Source organism: Apteryx rowi, unplaced genomic scaffold (genome assembly GCF_003343035.1).
Source record: "Apteryx rowi isolate R43461 unplaced genomic scaffold, aptRow1 scaffold_5, whole genome shotgun sequence".
NCBI classification, from domain to species: Eukaryota; Metazoa; Chordata; class Aves; order Apterygiformes; family Apterygidae; genus Apteryx; species Apteryx rowi.
The window spans coordinates 867,817-891,794 of NW_020450760.1; the positions used below are offsets into that span (position 1 = coordinate 867,817).

The 23,978-nt window shown below is 40.5% G+C and overlaps 1 protein-coding gene across 1 annotated transcript; it reads right to left on the reverse strand.

Annotated features, from left to right (window-relative positions):
• Positions 1–563: 563 nt before the first annotated feature.
• On the reverse strand, positions 564–23,978 carry TRMT61A (tRNA methyltransferase 61A). The gene is made up of 4 exons (XM_026079522.1): positions 23,898–23,978; positions 20,734–21,083; positions 10,745–11,011; positions 564–2,002 (listed from the first exon to the last, which is right to left on the reverse strand). Exons 2-4 carry the CDS (start codon positions 21,062–21,064, stop codon positions 1,674–1,676), a joined length of 927 nt encoding a protein of 308 aa, XP_025935307.1. The 5' UTR covers positions 21,065–21,083; positions 23,898–23,978; the 3' UTR covers positions 564–1,673.

Below are 23,978 nucleotides of genomic sequence, written 5' to 3' on the forward strand. Positions count from 1 at the left end.
GGTTTATATTAGTGTCTTAGCATTACTTCAGTGGTGGTGTTTAAGCACACACAAACATGTGCATATACATACGCATGCAAATATATTGTTATAATACAGCTACCAAACCATACAAACAGTGTTAGCAGTTTACCACCTGCCCTTCTGGAGGCCATTAACAGTAGTAGAAACAGAACTTTCACATAATTTCTGGAGAAAAGCTACAATTGTAGACCTACTTATATAACTGATTTAGTTCAACAGAATTGCTTTTTGCCTTTAATCTGCTCAACAGTTTATCTTTGCTGTCGTGCTCAGTTGAGCTTTCGTTAAACCGTTATGGATTAGCATTCTGCTATAACACGTTAAAAGCTTAGCTTTGTTTATTTTTGTCAAGAGTGGGGGAGGAATATCAGGTTCAAATGATCAAGCAGCACTTTATGGATGGTCATTCTTAAAGTGCAATCACTATATTCAGGTTTAGTAACAAATACAAGGCACAGCTAAATGCTTCCAGAGACAGTACTAGTGGCTAGAATAAAAATACTTGTGAATTCATTAAGAAAAAGAAAGAAGGAACTTCATAAATTTGCATAATAATTTTAATTTGTAAATACAAATTTGAATCCAGCATTCATATAATACATCATACTGACCAGCTTTATACAGAAGACCAAACAGTAAACGGTCTAAAAACTTTAATAATAAAGTTGGTTGATGATTTTACTAACATTGCATTATTGCTGCAAATTGGAGAGAGAAATCCTGCCAAAAGCAATCTTTTTGCTATTCAGCTGCAGGAAGCTCATACACCGTAACATACATAAAGACCCAAACACACTGAAACTCAGCTACGCTGCTTACAGGGAGGCATTCAGATAATATTAACCAGCCATTTGGGGAATTTCACAGGGGATTCATCAACAATGAAAGTGGATGATCTATGAGAAGATTAGAGTATGAATTCAGGTCCAAATTTCTACTGTAGATTGACAATCACAATATACTACTTTAAACCAAATCCAACAATTAGCACACTTGTTTGACCTCTGTGTAATCTAAACAATTTGCAGATGTCAGCCTGGAATGGAGTAAGTAAGAGGTTGTGTTCCTGAACACTGCCAATAATCCTCTGTGCAGCCAAACACTGTTCCAAGAAAATACTAATTCTGTGGTCAGCCATGCTGGCAATCATATGACCTCACAGCTTTCATATCTAAAATGAAGCAAGTAGGCACTTCCACATTGCTAAGAGCAACACAGACACTACAGAAGTGAAAAAAACAACAAAAAAAGTTATCTTGTGGTACTGGGAAAAATAAAAACACAAAACTGGGAAAGTAATTGAAAAAGGAGGAAAAAACCCTAAGTTATTAGCAATTAGTGTGCTGTGTGTTTTGTTTTCTTATCGGGAGGGATCTTTATTCTGCACATTCCAGGGAATGGCCGTTAGCTATTAATTCATCTTCCTTCTGACGGCAAGTGGAGCACCATTCCAGAACTTCAACATTCCCTCGATGCTGCTCTGCTTAATGCTTGTGTGCTATTTAAACAAAGCATATTCCAACCAAATCTGACTATATATGGAATTCCTTGACAAGTAAAAATTTGGATGCCCTACAGGAAAGAATCATGGAAACAGAAAACACACATGAACACAAAAAACACTCCAAATTCCACAAACTCAGCATGTGCTAAAACAGGCTCTTGGTGGCAAAAGTCAGGTACCCAGTGTGACCAACCATCTCCCTGAGCGGCACACCACTTTTGAACTGCACAGTTCCTTGCTGCAGATTAGTGCACGGGCTGCCTTGGTTTGATGGGTTGCTGCTGTCAAAGCCAATGCTAGAATTATCCTCAGATGCTTTTCCAAGGTCAGGGATTTGCAAGCTAATTGTCCTTACATTGTACACTCGCAGTAGAATTTCCAAAGTATTAATCTCCGTAAAACCATGTTCCTCCATTGCTAGGCAGGTTCTTTGGACTTGTTCAATGCAGGGGGAGAAAGAGCAGATGCGGCCACCTGCAAAATAAGACAGGTAGTAGGAAAGGAGGGCAAAAACCCAAACAAAGCATTTTTTATCTTTATTCAAGTTCTCCCAGCTGCACATAAAATTCCTGTCGCACAGACAAAGTGAAAGCATTTCCAAAGAAAGTCTCCGAGAGGCACCTGTGCAGGTTTAAAGCGTCAGCACAAAACCAAACGCAGATTACTTTACAAGATGCTTCAGACCCTTTAAAAACCGCAATGGCAAATTCATTCATCTTCCAAATCCAATGTTGCCCACTACATTTGTTGACGATGACTCTATTAGAGTCGATCACTTTAGACTGGTGACTCTTTTGGAACCACTATCCACTACTCTGGACTGAGGCACTGAACTGGAGTTGGCACCTACACAAAGCCAGAAGTCATTCTCTACACGCTGTACAGAGCTGCCTTCATTAGAATATAAGTGTGCGTGCACACACACTCTGACAAAAGCGGCTGTGTTTATTTGAGAACGATGGTATGCATGCACAGAATAAAGTAATCTCTCCAAGCCATAGATGGAGTGCTGTTAAGACTTTACCCTTTTAGTCAAGCTGACTAGCATGTCTCCTGAGCATTAAAGTTTACTGAATAGCACATCAGGCAGTTTTACAGCATATGCTTCAAAACCCATGCACTCTAGGACAGGACTTTAAAGTTATAAATAAATACTCGTCTCCTCATTTGCGCACCGTTCAGATTTTTGCTTTTAAACAGAGAGTACTAATAGTCCCCCTTACAACTTTCTGCTTGCTACAATGTCACCTTAGCAGCTGAGAACAGAGTGATTCAGATTTACTCTGAAAAGCCACAGCCAAATCAGATCAAAGAATTATAAGGACACTGCCATAAAGCCAGGGCATGCGCTCTCACCCAGGACACAGTGTCCCACAAGGCAACTGCCTTTCCTGAAAAGCTTTCAGACTGGGGGAGGGAGAGCTGGACCATGTAGCTTTAGCTATTGTTTTAATTATTACAATTAGATGAAAATGTCTGCTGGCCTGATTTGCATTCCTTCCCAGCCCTCTCCCAGGCTTATCCAGTCAAGCCTTCCAATGCCAGTTGTCTAAGCAGTTAAAGAACCCGTGCAACTGAGAGCAAAGCATCCTGCTAAAAACAGAGGCTATGCTGGGACTACATGAAGTCTGCTTTATCTCAAACTCCCCATTTTTTTTCCTTTCTCGTTTCTAAAGTCATATCTCTAAAAAAAGAAAGCATCAGGTCTGAGCGCGTCACTGTAGCACTCTGGTTACTGTGCAGCAATGATGTGCTGGGTACTGATTGGGGAAGATCGCTTTCCATGACCAGTAATCCACCATACACTAAGTAGGATTTAATTTTAGTCCTGGAATAATGTCTCCACAGCCAGGGGTTCTTAACATGCATCTTCAGAACAAAGCACCCTGGACAAGTAATTCCCTGGAGTCACAACTGAAAAACAAATCTAATAATCACCTGCAAAATAATGTTGGTATGTGTCATTATCAACCGACTCTGCTGATGCCAATTTAAAAGCAAATGCATTCTGCTGGCTCTCATGAAATTAGATTTATATGTTCATCAGCATGGCCAGGGCTATCAAAATGATTCTGAATCAGACAGATGATCTTTTCTGGCCAAAACAGTACATGTCTATCATGTTAGTAGATGTAAGAGAGGAAAGCTCAGGAAGTTATATTCTGTTTCTGTATGCTGTTACATAATTAGACAGCTACTATGATGCACATGCTATAAAGAAAGATGTTATATTCCTATTGTGTAAGGAACTGAACAAATGTCTGACTTAGCTAAATGTCAGTTCACAATAACTCTTTGTCTGCAAAGCAAGAATTTGCAGAGAGATCAGAGATTTACTACTACTTCATTCAGGCTTTTTTGAGTTTTGTGTGGAAATAAAAAAGGCAAATATATTTACATTTGCAGAAAGTTGATTCTCCTGATTTCTTCTGTCTACAAGGATCTCAAGACATCTTTAGGCTTGCAAATTCACATTCATTTTTAGATCTACAGTCCAGAAGCAAGAAGCCTGCACACAACTGTCGCAATACAAGCTGCAGACCCGCCTACGGTTCTTGTCAAGCCTTCAATTAAAGCCAGAGCAACATTCGTTTTGCTTCAGGATGGTCAGCCTGCCTCAGCATGCCAACACCAAACTTGGTGATGATTTTTCAGACTGCCCCCTTGCAAAGTGGACTGCTTGAAGATGTTGTGGTACAGAAAATGGCCTTTCGAGCCACCTGGTAGGGAAGAAAGCTCTTGTTTGTGATAGCCAATATCCAGAGGGAAAGGGCAGAACAAAAGTTACTTTACTTACTGCACTGCTGGGAAATTCTCAGGTATTAAGAGTGAGAAAACAGTGTAACAGCTGGTATTCCATATAACAGAGTACTGATTGGGTTTCAGTAGTTCTATCATTTTCAAATTTTTCCATGCAATACCTGTTCTTCTGGTTATTTTATACTGTTTATTATATAGGTTGCCCTCTGTACCCCCACAGGATTACCAGCTTGGCAACACCCTTTCTGCCACAATCACCAGCCAGATATAGATCTAGATTTCAGCATTCACAATTCTCAGATTCTCTGAGAGCCCTCTTGTCCTTTAGACATCAAGAGGCATTTAGGGCTTAAGGGACTTGAATATGCATTGCTTTGTCTGCCCATGCCAAGGATTCCTTAGTGAATGGAGAAAAGACATGTACTCCCTCCCTCTCCGCTCTCTGGGGCACACTGCTCTGTCTATGGATCACAAAGGAGTGGACTAGACCAGAGAGCAGTAAAAACAACTGAACTGAAACTTTTTAGTACAAATGGAGTTTGTGTTCTTTGTGAGCTCTCCTTTTAGGAAAGCTACCGTTCCTAAATTTGTTTAATGAGATCTGTGTGTCATCATAAATTGATATAGTAATTATCTGAGATTAATCCTGTTCACATTGGGAAGCTGTGTGAGCTTTTTGATCTGAAGAGCTGTCTAAAAATGTGTTTATTCATGTATAATGCATCTGACAAGTGCTACAGTTGAGGAGAGAATAATGAGTCTCTATAAAAGACTTAAATTTTTTTTCCACCTTCAATTTTACAGGGAGTGAGTTTGTTTGAAACATTTAAGGCAGAGGTTAAATCTCCTCAATTTATAGGCTGGGAATGAGTCCACATAGTCCTGGTAGTCATTGTAACCAGCAGTAGGGTCAAGATCATATGAAATTTAAAGTACAATTCAGACTGGAATGATTAGAGAGGAGAGCTTAAAGGGAAGGGGGAAAATAAATGAAAAGCTTTACATCTACATAGCACTATACATTCTTAAAGCCCAGAACAGACATTACCTAACTAATAATCAAGAGCCATACCCCGCTATCTTTACTGCAGGTCAGTGTCTTGAAAGTTGCTCCTACTTCAACAGCAGGTACTGGTATGTTCCTGTGTATCCGACAGCCAATTTTATTTCTGGTTTGTCTGAACAAGGACTAACACTTCTACCAGTTTTGCTTAGCTAAAAACTTCATTAGGTTTCATTGGACTATGGAAAATCTGGCAATTCTACCCAATCCACAAGAACTGTAATGCATGTTCACTACACAAAAAACAACACTGTGCTCTCTCTTCCGCAGGTTATAGTATGCGTCACGAGTGCTCTGATAGGTTGTTTCACTATCACAATGTTATTCAGAGGATGTAAAAAGAATGTATGAAGTGCAGCACTGTTAAGTTCCACAAATAGGGGCCCATTATTTTGGAAACGATTCTGTGATCTAACGTATACACCACCATTTTTATTCCTAGTAAAAGAACGTAGCTCTGTGTTTTAGGATTTCAGTGCACTGTCATAACTGGAAGATTAAATTACAAAGATCCCAAGGAAAACAAACAAACAGGCATTAATATTGTGTAGAGGCGAGGCAGGAGAGTCACTGAAAAGCATCACCATGGCATTTACTCTGTGCTAGTAGGACACTAAAAATATTGCCTCTGTAAAAGGGGACAGAACGTCCTTTAAGTGAGTGTGCTTGTGGGCGATTTGATGTAGCTTCCCTGACAAGTGAAATTAGAGGATTTGGTTGTTGGAGGGAGTTAAAGGATGTCTCTTGATTCAGAAAAGAAAATATTCCCCAAGTCACTTGCCAGCTCATTAACAGGAGTTTCGTGTGATTTCCTGCAAACGTGGCCTTAGCCTCTGTGTTTGCAGGTACATCCTTCAGGAGGAATTCATTCCTGCTGATGGAAAAAGCATGTAACAAAGAGATTAATAAAATCAGTTGGCTCCAAATCGAGAAAAAAAGCCTAACAACTTTCTTTAAGGTTCCTTCCATTCCAAACCACCTCCTACAACCTGTGCAAAGACCAACAGCTTTGGCCAGGGATCCACAGCATGGATTATGGTGCAGAAGCCCTGCTCCTTGACTCCATGTGTGAGAATCACCTTCACTTCAGGCCGGGGCAAACCTGCTGCATGCATCTGCCCTAACAACCTCTGACAGACATTTCCTAGCTTAACAGCCTTCAACAACACATACCAACTGGGGTTGGGTCAGCAAAGAGCCAGTACTTGGGAGCCAGATGAAATTGCTTTGGGGTATAGCACCCACTCCCAGACACCAGTGGAGCATCTTCGCACTAGACCAGGTGGCCCCTCAATGCTGAGGGGATATGCTTCAACTTAAAGTTAGCTTGTGGATATTTACCCTCTCCCTTCTTTGACTCAAAGCAACTACCACACTTGTAAAGGCTGGTGCTGATATTTTACACGCACCTATTGCTTCATCCGTTTATCCCAAAACAATCTCCTGGGGACATGAGAAGCATTGATAACAACTTGAGTACCAGCTGCACAGGTGGAGGAGGACAGTCTAGACAGTGTGCTAGACTGTTAGGCTCCACTTCCTGCCCTAACACATTCCCTGTGCGTTCCTGAGGTAGCCCAAGCCCAAACAGCATCAGCCGTGATGTCACTGCCCCCTCCGCAGTGTGGTTCAGCTTGGGGTCTTCCCTACCCAGCTACCACAGGAGTGAGACTTGTGGCCAGGGATTTCAGCTGCTCCTCAAAGCCATGCCTGGGTGGTTTAGAAAGGGGACCATGAATGATTATTCATGGGGGCTCAGGAAAAATAGCCAGCGAAACTTTTTATATGGAACCGGCATTCCCTGAAAGCTCAGGGAGGAGGGAGGCAAACTTAAATGAAAGTTGAAACTAGCAAAACCAGGCAATGTCTTACCTGCACCATGGGCTATTAGGCAAGCTAAACCTGTTTTAAGTTCATTGTGAACAAAGAAAGGACTTTGAAAACTAAAACCAACTACTATGACAAAGAGCACAGCACTGCTGAAGGGCTTTTGTGATGGCAGGAAATACAGAGGTCCTCAGAAGGAGACATTCAGAGGGACCTTTCCTTGCAGAGTTTTGGGGGAGACTTGACAGCACTGTATTATTTTATTCAGGTGATATCTTACAGATCACAACATGACCAACTCAAAATTTAGGGCTTTATGACACTCAAGATGGAGTGGTGAGTCTGTATACAAGAGCAAAATCTTTAAGAGAAAGAAAGAAAAACAAAAGAGGTGTGGCTTTAATAATTTTGTTGCTCAGAATGTTGATTTAAATAATACCAAGGATTGATTCATAATGCAAGAGGCCAATCCAACCCAATAAACAGATGTATTTTTCCATCTCCCTACATGAAAATTTAAAATTTGTATGAAAAATATTGTATAAATGGGTTTCTGCCTCATATTCCATGGCCTTGAAAGAAATAGGGAATATTTATGAGAGCAGAGTAGGTGGGTGCAGAATTATAATAAAAGCACACCAGTATTCAGCTGTGAGATGGCTGTGAGTCAAAAGTTTCAGGGCATTTAAGAACTGTAGGATGTTGGGGATTTTTTTGTTACTTCACAAAATGTCAGTGACAGCTTCATTTTTTTTTCATTTAGCCTGAAGGGGTTAATAAGAACTTTGCAGAAACACCAAGGTCAGATACTGAGAACAGCAGCCATCACGGTAGAAAAGCATTAATCAGCAGATGCTGCAAAAGGAAAACAGCACAGGTCTGGAAATGAAAGCAAGTTCTGCAGTGCAGCAGTGCCCAAGAGACATTACAAGCAGCGTTTCTGCTGAAAGCGTGACTAGTGAAATCAGCACAGAAGGATGCAGCTGAGATGCAGGCCTGAACTTCAGCAGAGCACATCACCAGAAAACATGAACCTTCTAGCCACAGAGTCACTGGGCCATTTTATTCTCTTAGCTCTTCACAGTATGGCAGTGCTTTAAACGGGAAGCCAAGCTACTGAAAGCAGCATATTCACAGCAGACTGTAAGGCATAACACGAGTGATAAATGTACCCTGTAAAGAGGATCACTGACACACAGCCTACTTAAATAGAGAGTCGCAACTATTCAGGATCTTGAGCCTGAGTAGGAGAGAAAACACTGATTTGATAAGGATTTGTTAAGGTTAAGAATTCTCTCTTTATGTACTCTCTCAGCTGAAAACTCTGTAATGAATATTGTGGTTTTAAAGAGGAGGCTAGATGATGTTATTGTATTGAATTTGCTTAGCCCTGACTTCAATTTAAGTACCTTAAGACTTCAAGAAATGAATGACCACTATCTGGCAGTACAGTTGCAATTTTTGCATTATGTATCATAATAAAATCTGCAATGTGAATAGTTCAAATGTGACCCTGTTCTGATATGAGAGGGAGGGAATGGAGGGAAAAGAGTGAAATGCATCATCTCCAGTGATGCTTTATCACTATACTAATCCTGGGAATGGTGGTGAACAACAGCAGTTATGCGCACAGATTGTTCTTACTGCAGAAGAGCTTTAACTATTTGAAAACAAAACAAAAAAGCACTATAAAACAACCTGCTGGAGGTAGGGAAAGTGAAGGAGTTACAGATACCCCTCTATCATGTTTTAGAATTTACAGCAGTAAAAAAAACCCTACCCACATGCTTCGGAATAAAACAGAAATGTGTATATGTTTATACCTATTACTACTGCAATCAATTATACTTTGTACAAAAAAGAAGAACAGCTCTTGTTTATTTACAAAATAAAAAAATGGCCCCTGGCTCAATCAGCTACTACAAAACCCCAAAGATGAGTCTTACACTAATACCAGATCTCAGACACTGCTGGCTGTTCACAGCTAAAACCGGAGCAAGGATCAGCAACTTCACCTTTTGACTGGTACATAAAGCATATGATGCAACTTTACAAATATGTGCTTTTTTTTAATATTACTTTATGCTGGCTAGGCAGATGTAACCTTGTAGCATACCAGAGGACAGCACAGCCAGTTTGGGACTATAATCTTTTTTCTAGGATTTCAAATGCTGGAGTGAGACAAGGACTCAAAACTTGGAACTGCTCAAGCAGCTCTGCTTAGTATTCTAAACATGCACCACTTAAATAATTCAAATTGGACTGCGCAATGCAGCGCCTTCTTCTAAGCTGGGAAGTCAGCTGAGTGTTGTGCTCACTAGATTAGATAATTTGAGCATGGGAAGGGCATCGTACAGTGCAGTGAAAATTATTTTTTTCCCAGGGAACACTGGAAAGCAGTTACAAATTCAGCTGTAACCCTTGCAGGTACAGTGTTCACAAGTCTCTTTCTATTTATTTACTTTTTAAAGAAAGCATGTGTTACATTGCTATTGGATCTAGAAAAATTTCAGTAGTAGCTAAGGGAGCCTAACACCTGGGTTCTGACCCAGCAAGGTATTTAACATTCAATGACCTTTAAGAACAAGCTTAAATCCTCTAATTTCAATAAGACCCAGCAATTCATTCAAGCCAGGCCTGTGTTTATGTATTTTAACAAAGAAGAACCGGGCCTCAGCACATACTCAAATTCAAGTATTTTACTAAACTAGTGTCCTAGCACAGGGACTGTGTTGCACTTTATACTCTCTTGATTAGAAAAGTCATTTTTGTAGATGGAACTGATTTTGCGCAAGTTAGTTTAGATTCACACCTGTATTGTTACATTGGTAGAACATTCAATAGGGGAAAACTTATGCCAGGATAAAATAATGATTTATTCATTGAAGCTTATTTTTCTTAGGAAAAGACAATAAACTGAAAAAACTCATCCAGTACCTCAGCAGGAGTTCCCACTTGCTGTCACCACCCTGGAATAACTGGCATAAGCTAGAACAGCCTTTAGGTTCCACTGAAATCAATGACAAACTTCTCATCAGCTCCAACAGCAGAGATTTAAGACAGGAATTGGCAAGAGTATTTAAGTACAACCACATTTTCTTTGACATTACTGATGGGGTGCTCTGTTAAATAAGGCCAAACATGCAATGATTAATGGGAAGTGTGCCTGAACACCTTTTATACAAACACCTTTCCACCAAAGTGCCAAAGAAATTTGCTTTCAGCAGTTATTGTTGCTGCTGTTTCCTACACACTCTTAGATCTAGCAAAATGCACTTGACAGAGGTTCAAAGGTTCTCACATAGTGCCCATGCTAGTTGTAACAGCTACCACAGGACTGCAGAAAGAAGTTGTTGTTCTCCTTTCAGATCCTGTTCTCCTTACAGATCACTGTAAACTGATGACCTCTTTTGAAGGGTTTTCATTCTTGGAGACCACTAGACTCTTTGACATTTGAGAGCAATGATCACGCAATGGAAAGGGAGCAGATCCAGCATATGGCTCAAAGGCAGAGACGTGTGCATGCACAGTATTTCCTAACCAGAAACAGAGAAAAGTGTAGTTACCTTCAGCTTTTAACGCTGACTTTGCATGTCCTACGGCTTCCCATGGAGACGGAATATCTAGGAACACAGCATCTGCAATGTTTGAGACTCCAAACCCATTTTTACAGACGTCCTGGTTGGTCACGGTGACCAGATGCTCCACGCCGTGCTCCCGGAACTCCTCCCTGGCCTTCTCGGCCCTCTGTTGGTGGAACTCCACTGTGTACAGGTGTCCCGTGGGAGCCACTGTCCTGATGAGAGCGTGGGAGAGGGATCCGCTGCCCGTACCTAGAGAAGAAACACAGCTGGTGAAACACCTTTTGACAGTGCTAGACATCAGTATGCTGGTCTGCTCCATTGCTCCTCCTGCTTGGAACACTTAGTCAAAACCAAAATGAACAGAAACCACTGGTTAAACTGAGAGGAAACAGTCCTCCCTCCCTCCCAAGGAGAGATGGACTAAATGACCTAGTAAACTGTCTTCAGGATCCCAAAGCCCTAAGTAAATATCTAGCAAACTTGGGACCTCTCATACTTCCTTGGAGCAGGATAGTGACAAGTGTCAGATATAGCTCTGAAAAGGGCCACAAGAAAACACAAGAAATTAAACACAACAAGAAAAATTCAGGAAAAATAACCAGAGATTTTTTCCCAAAGTGCCAGACTCTTCTAGGGTGAAAAGAGATGCAGGCAAATTATAACATATTTTGAAAACTTATACTTCATTAAAACAAAGAAGAGAGGTTGGCAAGTGTCCTGTTTGAAAACTCTATTGGCCTCCTTGCAAACAAATGGTTTCCCATACATGGAATCTATTTTGCCCAGGCCTCTTAAAAGACATCCGCAGCTTCCACTGAAATTACTCAAAACTAAGGCCTTTGGGCTCCTTGCAGTCACACTTACCCACATGACCTGATTCAGCAGGTGACTTACATATATGCCTACACAATCTTAAGGAAGTCTAGTGAGACCCATCATATACCTGAAGTTGTAAATAAGTAAAGCTACCATGTACAATCAGGGCCTAGCTATTAAGACACAGGATGTTTTTGTTTTAGTTTGGTAATTTAGGAAACTTTTTTTTAATGATCCGTTAGTGTATTAAATAGATGAATGACTAACAACCAACATTTTCATGGAAGAAAACACCCATATGTAAGTTCACATTGCAAATTCCTCACTGAAATGGCATTTAACAGAACAAACCCCCAAACTCAAAATGCCACAGCAACCCAAAACTATCTGTGTTTATTGATTTGTAATTCTGTAGTCAGAACACGTTTTCTGTAGAAAGAAAATCTGTATCTAGCCATCTCCAATGACTGTTCAGGCTAAATTTCATCCTGAAGCAAGTTCTTTCAACTAAAGTATAAATCTTATAAAACTTATAAAGGACAGAGCCTGAACTACAGCAGTGGTAGAGAAAGCTCACGGACTAGTAGAGAGAAAATTAATTAGGGAAGACAGGGGTTGGTATAGCTGCTTAATTGGAGCAAAACTTTTCATAACTGTACAAGGAGCCAGAGTTTACTGACAAATCCAAGGTTCTTGCCCGCTAGTCACATAAGGGGAGAAATACTGTTGTGGGACTGTATTTAATCAGACACCTCTGGAAGGGGAGATGTTTAGACTGTAAACAGTTCAGGGCCCATGTTCACCATGGGATCAAACGGGTGCATTGCAGAATCAGCACTGCATCTCTGTTTCTGTCTGAGAGGGCTCTGACCTCAGCGGGCAGCCAAACTTCACTGAAAAGGCCAATGGACACCTACCACCCTTCATCCAGCTTTAATGGTGCAGATTAGACAGAGAGGGAGGGCTCACAGATTATAGCAGTGGCCCCAAAGAGGTCCCAGGGAAGGGAGAAACTCGGCAACAGGCATTTATTTAAAGTGAAAATCCAGGCATCCTTGTCAGTGTTGAGATAAAGCAAACAAAAGGCACATGACAGTTACATGCACACACATGAAAAACTATCTGGTCATGGCACCTGTAAGCTCTGAATGTCAACATATGTTCAAAATAAGTGCGAGTATCACTGTAGCCATGTGGTTGTAAGAACTCAATGATATATATGCACAGCAGAAAAATAGCATCTCGTCAATTTTTTTTATGACAAGAGCAGGGTACTATTGCTCACAAAATGCTAAAATGACCAAAATGCTACCTTTATGTTTCATGCCAGAGGGCAGGGTTGCACAGCTGAGAACTTTTGCAACCATACTGAATTTAATTATTTTACCTTTCAAATGGGTAATGCTGCATGTTTTCTGCATCTTTCCCTGTTAATCTGAAGGACTGAACAGAAGGGCTGTCAGCACAGCTGGGGTGTAAGCAGAAAACAGAGGCAGCCTGTGCATGTATCTAGTTTCCTTGTCCATATTCTTTTACATTTTTAATCACTTTCCTTTTAAATCTGCTCTTAAAAACACGACAGAAGATACTGTTTGTCTCCTTCTTAGGAAACCCCATTACGATTTTTTGGCTTATTTTCTGGTTCTCTATTTTGTTCACAAACAGTTCTAGCCAAACCCAGAACCAAAAACAGGATGTTGGAAGTCATCACTTGCAGGCGTATATTACACACTGAGCTTACTTTAAACAAGGTTACCAGGAATTATTTATTGTTGACTGGCTACTGAGAACATGAGAATATATATGGATCAGATTTTACTGTATCAAATTCTATCACACTGACGTCATTAATGAGAGTATTTCTGAAGATGCTGTCTGCCTTCTCCCTGACAACACCCTCAAAAATGCAGGAAAAAAAGAACAAGATTGTTATGAATCACCCACCGTTGTACAGATTTCTCCTCTTTCTGAAGAGATCACAGATTCTGAATCCAGTCCTGTAAGGTGATGAGGACGCTCAGCTCTTTATGTGCCTGATAGTTTAGTGCTCTTGATGTTATTCATCAAGAATATCCTCTCTGAGGGTCTGGCAGTTCAGCACGTATTTATACTCAATCACAATCACTAAAATCCAATCAACACTATCTGCAGAAGTCAGGGGTTCAACTGCTATGGTTTCTCCGGTGCAAGGGGAAATGAATGTTTATTAAAAAAGATCATTTTCACCTCCTCCCCTTCAAATTTGTAAAATTCAATATTTGAGTTTTCCCATTACCTCCTCAATCCTTCAATTTCTCTCTGCCCTTATTTCCAAATCACAACTGAAAAAAGCAGAATTCAGCAAATGTGACCCATAGAGTCTTAGGTAGCAGTCTGAAATAAGTTCTGCTCAGACTCAGATTTCCTTGGGAAATTACAGGTGTCCTTAGCATGAGATAAAATTAGTCAGGGAAGCAGCAAAATCCAAGGAGTACTACTGAAGACATGGACTAGAACACTAGCAAAACTGAAACAGTGTAGCTGAATTACCTACAAGAAGAACCAAAAACCTGAATGCCCCAAATAAATATTTTGTATCAGAAGAGGCCAGTTTAGAACTGAACAGACTTCAAGAGATTTGCATTCCCATATAGTGCAGTGAAATGCCTGTTTCTAATTCGGTCCGGAAAGCAGAAAGTAAGACAACTTCTAGAACAAATACAGTTTATAATTTTTACACCAGGATGTTTGCATTTCTGACAGCTTGCATTAAACGTAGCCTTAGAAACTGTTTGCTCTCTACCAGAGGACAATGCCCATTTAACTGGAGCGTATTAATCATGAATGGAATCTACGAGAGCGAGCTAAAACTAGGTTACTTCAAACTGTATTAAAGGCACTCTCACTACCATGGCTGCTGCTTTAGAGCTCACTTAGATGAAGAAATACTATCTGTGAATCTCACCCTGGCGACCACAGGCTGCACCTGCGGTCATAGGTGATAACTTCTGAAAGTATTATGTTTCTGAAAATATGTTGACTATTCTACGATTTTAATGATCTTGGTCAAAAAGCAGACACCTGCATTGCAGGCAATTAATGAGATGGCACAGAGTCCCCACTACGCTATGCTCAAAGCTCAAGACCTGATGAAAAGGCACTGTGCAGGGGATCAATAGGCCAGGAGAAGTGGTCCGTCTCAATCCAAAAGCATGAATTAAGATCCTGTGTTAAAAATGTATGAGTTTGGTACCAGTGTACTGTTCTCCCCTTGTCCTTGGGTTCAAGTACAGTCCATTCTTCTCCTCTGATATGTCTAAGCTCAGAGGAGCTGAGGATGCATTGTTTCTGCCCTCTCCTGAGACAAGGAAACCAGTGCAGTTTTAGAAGGACTTCATTCCTAACAAGTGGACACCTAGATAAAACACTCTAGCTCAGCACCTACTGATATCTCCTTCTGATTTGCTGACCAGAAAGTACTGATCTGATAAATGCTCAGATCATTCCCCTGACCTCAAACAGGCTTGCTCTTCTCACTCGCTCCTTATTCAAGTGACAGGTGTTTCAGAGAAGCCTCCATACACCTCAGTCATCTTTCAGACAATTTCCACATTTTAAGATTGTTCCTCACCTTTTCAAACTGCAGTAGACAACATCTGACCCCTTCAGAAAACCCACATGATATCACAACACTATACAGATACACATCAGACCACTGTCAACGAAACACAAGCACTACTACAGCATCAAACACAGCACTTGACTGACTGACAACTGAATGAGAGTATTTTTACACTGTGTTTTCTGTTTAGTCTGGTTTTCTTATTGCAAAGGATATCCGGCTAGTCCTCTGGACTCCCACCTGTGTTATAAACACAGGAGACCTGATTTTGCATTCAACTACTTTTTTTCAGTGCAGCTGATTGCTCAGCTTGCTGCTCCAAAATCTATAATCACAGATGCTTCTTTTGAAAAAAGGAAGTCAAATTGTGGTTTAATTTATACACACATTTACAATTGTGCACGTGCAAAAGCATTTGCCAGGTAATACATTATGGCGGGTTTGTAATCTGGAATAAAGCTGACAAAGCTCATAAATCCATATACAGATTCATATTGTTAGGAAGCAGGAAAAGTGAAAAATATGCAGAATATTATTAAATACGGGGTCAATATAATGTCTAATAACATTTCAATATAACTGAAGTATCTACTGCAGAATTTCACTACATAAGATATTCTGAAACCAGTAAATACAACAAAACAATGAGAGTGTTGCTGTATTTGTCTCCTAGCTACGACACTTAAACCTAGCAAACAATAAGACAGGTCATGAGACAGTCATGAGAAGAGATAGAGCCTCAAAACCAGAGGAAAACTAGTCTTATACAGGGCTAACAACTCTACAGCTAATGTCTGTCAAGAAACAGTGCAGCAGAAGACTACTCACCATATATGACAAGTTATATAACAGGAGAATCATTAATCATTGTTAGTGAATATATGAAGAGATCTTAAGCATCTGATGGAAACTAACTCAACAATTTTATTGTGAAGGCAGTTAGGGGCGCAAATCATGGGGGCAGAGGTGAGAGACAGCAAGAGCAGGCACAGAGGGAAGGAGGGAGGGAAAGAGACAGAAGGAGATCACCTGGCTACTGAAAGAGGAAACTGCACATCAAAGTTCCCTATTCAGAAAATTAGCTCCTTCTCCTGTCTGTCTGTTGTGGACACACTGCTGAAATAAGCATTTTAGGAAACAGGCTGGAGGCCAGAGAGGATCACTGCTCATTGACCAGATTCAGGAGATGGGGGAAGAGTAGAAGGGGATTTTCAAGGCTGGCACTGCCTACAAGAGATGGGAATGTGAAGACTGAAAAGAATTTGTTCTTAGTGATTCAAAAGTTGGAGTTCTCTAGTGAGGGATCTTCTGCAAAATGGACACAATAGTCTAAGATCAGATTTGCATGAGAAATGCACTTGGTGGTCAAGTGAAATGGTAAGTTGAAAGTGAGTCCAGAAAGTCTGAAAACAAATGCTTTTGGGTATGAACAGCATTGCTCATCAGCTGCAGCTCAACCATAAGGATGAATACACATTATAGTGATGCCTCATGTGGCCACAGTTTTGGTTCAGTTCTCTGGTCTGTCAAGAGAACACTATGTTCTCTGGCACTTGTACACATGAGGCCTTTCTTGTACTTCAAAAGGTGTTATACAGGGGTCAGGTTTTCCAGTTCTTCTCTCACGCTAACCTGTACAGCAGCTAAAAGGTATACAAGGGAGACATTGTAAAACATGGACTTAATTAGTATGGATATGTTCAAAAATCAAATTAATACTTACAAAGTTTTGATTATATGTTATACTAAAGACATAGCTGCAATTGGTTTACATACACTTATCCCACAGAGATGGTACAGACACGAGTAGTATTTATCAAAAAGTCTATAAGCACCTCAGGAGAGTCATAAGCACAGAGCTGACTTGTTGTGACTCCACAATAAACTGTTAATCATTTATTAAGCATCCATTAATCATTAAGTGCTCATTAATTTTCTATGAGTGCACTGTCAGTAAAATCTATACCCAGACTGTGAGTATGAAAATTTCATAATTGTTTTTGAGAAGTTCTAGCGTAGGGCTGGCCAACAGCTCATTACTCCTTCACAGATAAGCCATGAGGATCTGTAATACTGGTCCCAGTCTTCAGAAACCCAGTCCCTATTGCTGTATGGCAATGAACAGGGTTTAGCAATTTTTAATTTGGGATTTAGCTGAAGGGAAGCAAAAATTCCAATTATCATTTGCTCAAGTGAGTCTGGATTTTGTTGAGAACTGAAGGATCACCAGGACAGTGGTTAGAATACTTTTGACTAAATTACATTTTGTCTAAATACAATGGTCTGTCAAAGCCAAAATATTGCTGAGATGTATCAGATTAAATGAGGGTTTGCAGTGCTGTACCGCATTCACTGAGTAATTCTGAGGGCTAGGACAGAACAGACGCTGGTTTAGGTCTCACCAGGGAAAGAGAACAGTAAAAAAGCCTAGACACGTGGGGACTGGGGAAAAAAAATGTTTCCATATTCTTTTGTTTAGCAAAGATATCTAAAAGGTTTTATATTTTTTCCCATGTAGTATAAAAATAAATTTCAAAACCACAAAATTTGTTTGTTGGAGTTGTTATCCTCTGGACAACTCTAATGACTGGACTTAAAATAGTCGTACCTGGTAAGTTGACATCAAGATTATTCTTAGAGAGAGTAGTGATAGGAAAGAAGATTCAGCTTATTTCTTTATCTACACAGTGACTGCACATGCAATGAACACCAAACGTACAGACTGAATGAGAGAGTTACCGGATGAAGATGAAAGTTTCACACTACCAGACCACCTACAGCAGGAATTTTGCAGCTATCTCAAGTATCCTTTAGTTCTGGAAAGATCGAGCTGTTAGGACTGTGCCAGACTTCTTGTAGGAACTGAGAAATTCCTCAGATCAAGGAGAAATCTTTCAATAGATCTTAGCTCTAACAACAGTGCTAACAGTTAATAAATCTCCATATTCATTTATAAATTAGAAATTAGCAGGAGACAGAAAGAGAAAAGGATCATACTCCTGTACCTCCAACATGAAACATCAGGCAGATGCGGAGTTTCCTTACAGCTTCAATAGAGTATGCTTGTATCATTATGCATGCACTGCTGACAAGCTTGCTCTTTATGTATTTATTAAAGAAGATTAAAATAGTAAAAACTGTATTAGTATGTTTATATCATTTATGACAAATCATGTCTAATCAATTCAAACAGTGATGTAAAATTAAACCTTCCGTTACTCTACTATTTTTCTTAACCACACACAAAAGATCATCTACTCTTATATTCCCAGGAATATAACATCATATAGAGGGTATTTCATATCACTTTATCTATCCATCCTTCATTCAGTTGTGCAGATTAATCCCCAATTCTGCTCGCTTACACTGGGTAAATGCAGGACACTCTTGCCATGGTCTAGTTAGCAAGACAAGAGGGAGAGTGCCTGCCCTGTTTATAGCTCCTGCTTTGCCAGGCCACACAGCAATTATGTATATCAATTCATTTTCATATTAAAAAAAGATAGACTTCCATGCTAATTAATGCTCAAGATACACTTAAAAGCAGCACCACCAGGAAACAAACTTAAACATCATTACTGCACCAGATTTCCTGGCTTGTTTCTATTAATCACCATTGGGCTGGTTCCTTCTAGGCCACATAAAGTTAATCTAGAATTAATGATTTCAGATTGCTGAATACAGTCTAATCTAGGATGTCATCAAAGAAGGTCATATCATTGCACTAGAGGCCCCCATTGTCAATACCTGGAATATTTTAAATTCAAATCACCATTTCCAGTCAGCTGCAAGTCAATTTGCAGTAAGGTCTCTTGTGTCAAGATTAACTAGATAAATTTGAGGTCATACTTTTCCTTTTTTTAAGAACAGTGAATCCTCTCAGCAATACAACCATTACTATAGCAGTAAAGCTGTTCACTTTTCTTTGAAAGCTGAAGTTAAAATACTTTGACTAGAACAGCATAAACCTTAAAATAACCCTGGGGAGAGTTTCCTATTAACGGAAAGGATTGTTGGTGGTTATGACTTTGACTCAACATTTCTGGAAACCAGGATAGGTTACATCATCAAGTGTTTCCATTTCTTAGCTGTTTAGATAAATTAGATTTTAAACATTTTCATCCTCTCTGGGTACCCTTGATACGACTGAAATCATCTTATGTGCAGCTCTATACTTTAACATTCACCTGTCCTGAGTGAAGCAGGACATGCAGCAATTGATATCTCCCCCACCCTGAACAATTTGCTGTATTTATTTTTCCCATCCTGCCTAAACAAAGCAGGGAGGGGAAGAGGTAAAGAGCAGCCCAATGAACAGTATGTCTGCCTCCCATGACAATACTAGACCTGACTGTTCATTTTACAAGCTGGATTATAAACTCATAGGCCCAACCATGTTAGCAGTACCAGAGGCTTCTGCATATGACTGCCTTAAATTTGTCTCAAATGCCAGCATACAGCAGTGCGGGCTTTAAACTGCATTTACCATCTATTTCTTAATAGGTGTAACTGGATGCAAAGGAATGAATGGCATTTTGGTTGTGCTGGAAAGGGGTCATTATGCCTAAAAAGCTGCCCAGAATTATGTTGGGATGGGAACAGGAAGTCTTAAATAAAAGAAAATGCAGTGCAGCATGACCCCACCCTGCTGATCCTCTGTCATATCTATGCTCGAGAGGGAAGTATATGAAATGCTTCATAAAAAGATTCAGTGGAAACAGTCAGAAAAAAAAAAGGACAAACTGTCTACAGCTCATATTTCTCCAAGCTAGAGCAACATATTCTAATCAAGCAAACCTCATACTGCCTGCAGTAATGAAATCATGAAGGCATTACTATAAACTGTATCTAACCAGGAGAATATACATTTAATACAGAATTTAACTCCTTCTTCCTTGCAAATTAAGCACAATCACGGAAGCTGTAATAAATTAAAAAAATTTTAGAAACAAAACACAACACTGTGATGAACACATCGTCCATTGTATTACCCCTCTACAGTGACCTCTGAATGCCACTGCAGTGCTACAAGTGGATCACACTTTGGAAGACAAAGATGACATGTACATACTTACATGGTATTATATTGAATAAATGCTGCCATTTTTTCTACTTATTACTAGTTTAACCCCTTATCATTAGTTTCTTTTTTCACTAATTTACCTCAACTAATTTCTCTCAAATCGAAAATTCCAGGCCTAAATTTCAAATCAAAAACATACTTTAAAATATATTTTTAAGTATTTTACAAGTTTTAGAAAACAGAAGGAAAAATGTTTATATATTTACCTTAAGAAGCTGAATTAATCAAACACATACGTAAAGGTATACTCCTATATGAGGCCAGCACACTGAGCTAACAATACTTGTTGAAGACATAGCAATTGCTAACACGTGCAAATGAAACAGAATTGCTCAATATGTAGGCTGAGAAAATTACAGCACAATGGAAAAAAAAGAAAAAGATTTCTTGTAAAATTGAAAGTTGAGACTGGTTTTCATTAAGGTGTTTGTGTCAGTTCGTAATAAAGGATTTCAACATATTTATTATTACCTGATTCGCATACTACGGAGCCTGGCTTCAGTTCTAACATCATGGTGATTATAGAGATGTCAGTGGAATACAGAATTTGTGTCCTGTGTGGAAGATTCATGGTCCACAATTCTGGTGTTGGATGAAGAATAAACACCCATCCTCCTTTACTGCAGGTCACTTTGGAGCCATACTTCTTGCCTATGAGATCTGTGGAATGCCTAATGACCCCGTACTTAGTCTGAGTTACAGTGCCATGTTGGACTTTCACAGGAAACATGGATTCGTGGCCCAAGAACACAATAGCTGTGTCACCATTTTTTATTGTATCTCCATATTCAACAAAACTCATTGTGGTTGGTGGTTGTCACCTAAAAGAGAATAAACATATCAGAGAGTTGTACAAGACTGTGACGAAGCTGAAACTAGAGATAAAAATAAGGTATTTTACTTTCTCCAGATAAAAAAAGAAAAACTATATAAATAAGGTGGTAGCAAGGGAACTCCAGGAAATTCAGGAAACTCCCCTCCCAACCCCCCTCTCCCCCGCACTGAACTCTTGATCCAGTTAAAATCAATGGAAAAATCCCACTGACTTGAATAGAACAAGTATTTATCCTGTTGTATGGTATATTTTTAAGCAAATTAGCAAATAAATTATAATTTATTCAGCCTGTTCCACAGTGCTATTGGGAAGCTTGCAAGGAGATATCTGTTTCAGCAGTCTGTTAAATTCCAGTTGACAAGCTCTCAGAGCGTGTTGTTAAGCAGTGCCTTTTATTTCCTTCTGCTGCCTTATCCCTTGGTGATTTACAATGTAAGACAACTGTTATTTGCCTGAATATTAATCACCAGTTATTAGGGCCACTAGCAAAAGCTGACTTGGAAGTTTTTCAAATGAGTTTTAGAGATAGAATAGAGGCAGTATCTGCATTAATTTATGTATAAATTTGACTAAGTACAAGGAACAAATAGTACTTGAGCCTTCAATTTGCCATTGGGGGTGCAAATTGTCTGGGAAGTAATCTGTGCTGCAACTGGATGGAGACAGCTGTTTGCAAGCCAATGCAAATACAGTTATATTGTTTTAGCCCTGTGTTATTAGAGCTGCTTAGAAAACTAAAATTCAATTTTGTTATCCTTGAGAAGAAAACCATGAAATTAGAAGGCAGCTTATAATACAATCTGGCATTGCCTTTCAGATACGGCAGCTAGCAATCTAAGCTGTAGCTTGATCAATTCACAGGAGGAATTGTGTAACAAGGTAACGGTGATCCCAAAGTTAGAAGTTAGTGTCTCTCAGAAAGCTTTGGAAGTTTGAATTCTGGGTACTTCTTCTGCCAGAGGACTAAAAGCAGCACTATTTTTAGTTTCAGAATAATGGTTTGATTCCAGTGCTGTTACATTGCATGTGTAACAGCCTTATTGTACTTCATTGTTTTCACTAAGAACTTTAATTTTAGTTCTAAATTTCTAGTCTTTGTTGACCAAAACTCATTGCAGTTCAATTTGCTGCTAAGCAGCAAGATTTATTTCTAATTTTTCTGCTGAAATCATTGACACTGAGAAACAAATACATTTATAGCCAAAATTTCCAAAGCTTATAATATGTGATCATAGGTAATCACACAGCAAAGCAGAATAGGCCTGTCTGGCTTTATGGTGAAACTGTAAGAAGTGCATACCATTAATTCAGAAATGTAAGCACACTGGACTTTGTATGGGAGATAGTACAGTTATGGTTAACCACACGCTAGAGCTTGCACCATCTGATTATACTGATGTTCTTGATCTTTCATCAATTAAACTTTTAATTCACATTGTAGATACTATCAATGAAACATGCAGTTTTCAGTTCTTATTTACAATAATACCATTTGAAAGCAGCTTGACTGCCACCCATTTCTCTTACAGTATTTAGACTGTTGTTACGCCAATGGGCAAGAGGAGCATTCCCACATGTCTGCAGGGACAAAGAAAGAATTACTCTCCCTTTGATCTCATAAACTGGCTCCTAGTTTCTTTGCCTTCTTTTGAGTCATCACATTCATCATAGCTAATCTCCACAGCAATGAACGCTGGCATCCCAAGTGGCAGCCCTCTCGGATACTCACCTGGCATGTTATATTCATACATTTGGGGGGAAATTTGGGCTCTGTGAGGAGTCCCTCTTGCAGGAACCATTATTGTTCTGGTAGTTTCTTTGCCTCCCCCTATGACAAAGGGTGACCAACAATCCCTAATCATTTTCATTCAGCAAATTCCCTGTTAGTGCAGGGCCTGATACACTGCTGTTTTCTTGATTCTCTTTGCTCTCCTGGTAGCACACAAATGTCTTGGCACCGTCCTACATTTGCCCGGAGGTGCTGGGTGGTGGGAGCAGAAGGGGAGGTGAGGCTGCAGCCTGTGGCAAGGGGTTGGGAATTTCCTATGAGACTTTACATTTCCTGTGACTGCAGTGGCCTAGACTCAGGGACCCAGGTGATCCTTTGCAATCTTAAAAATTAAACTGTTAAAGTGATTCTATGTTCCCTTAAATAAAAAACAAAAGAAAGATACATTTCTCCCTTCCCAGACCCTTTAAATACCAGCTTCCACACCAATGTGGTAAGCTGCTTCTTCCCACTCTGCAAACTGCAGCTGCTTGGCATTGCCGGGTTAAGTTGTGCCACGCAATATGGACATACTCCCTCTGAGGAGGAGGCGCAAAGGCACAACCTTTTCACCCCCCCGAGCCACGCAGGGTCCCTGGCAGGGCTCTGAAGCACAGCACGGACGTGCCTGTAGCATTGAGGCTAGTAGCGGATCTGGGATCTGGCTGCCAACTCCAGACACGGCGCTTCTGCCCTGGGTGGCGGCTTTCGGCTCTCCCCGAGGCGAGGGCAGTAACTCAGCCCCCACCTCCCGGGAGCACACGAGGCAACCCGGGGACTGACGGCTGCGCCGGGGCCGCGTCCAGAGCTGCCTGATTTAATTCTGTGTTTGCTGAGGGGGGGAATTAAGAGCACAAATAACGCGGGAAGGGGGGGAGGGAGCAGCAGCGTTGACCCGTGCCAGGCCCGCGCGGCGCAGGGAGCGCGGCGCGCCGCCGCCCGGCCTCGCCCCCACGGCCCCCGCCTCGCCTCAGGGCCGCGGGCCGGCGCCCCCCAGCAGCCACCAGGTCTCCCCCTCCCCAGAGCCTTTACCTTCCGGGGCTGAGCCCCGCGAGCAGGCCCGGCCCGGCTCCGCTCTCCTCACACGCGCTGCCCGCCCAGCGCCGCCTTCCG

Coding starts and splice junctions, on each gene's coding strand:
- TRMT61A (XM_026079522.1), bottom strand. CDS start 21,064: ATGAGTTTTGTTGAATATGGAGATACAATAAAAAATGGTGACACAGCT. Junction 11,012..20,733: donor CTCCGTAGTATGCGAATCAG/GTAATAATAAAT, acceptor TTTCTTCTCTAG/GTACGGGCAGCGGATCCCTC. Junction 2,003..10,744: donor GTCAGCGTTAAAAGCTGAAG/GTAACTACACTT, acceptor CTTATTTTGCAG/GTGGCCGCATCTGCTCTTTC.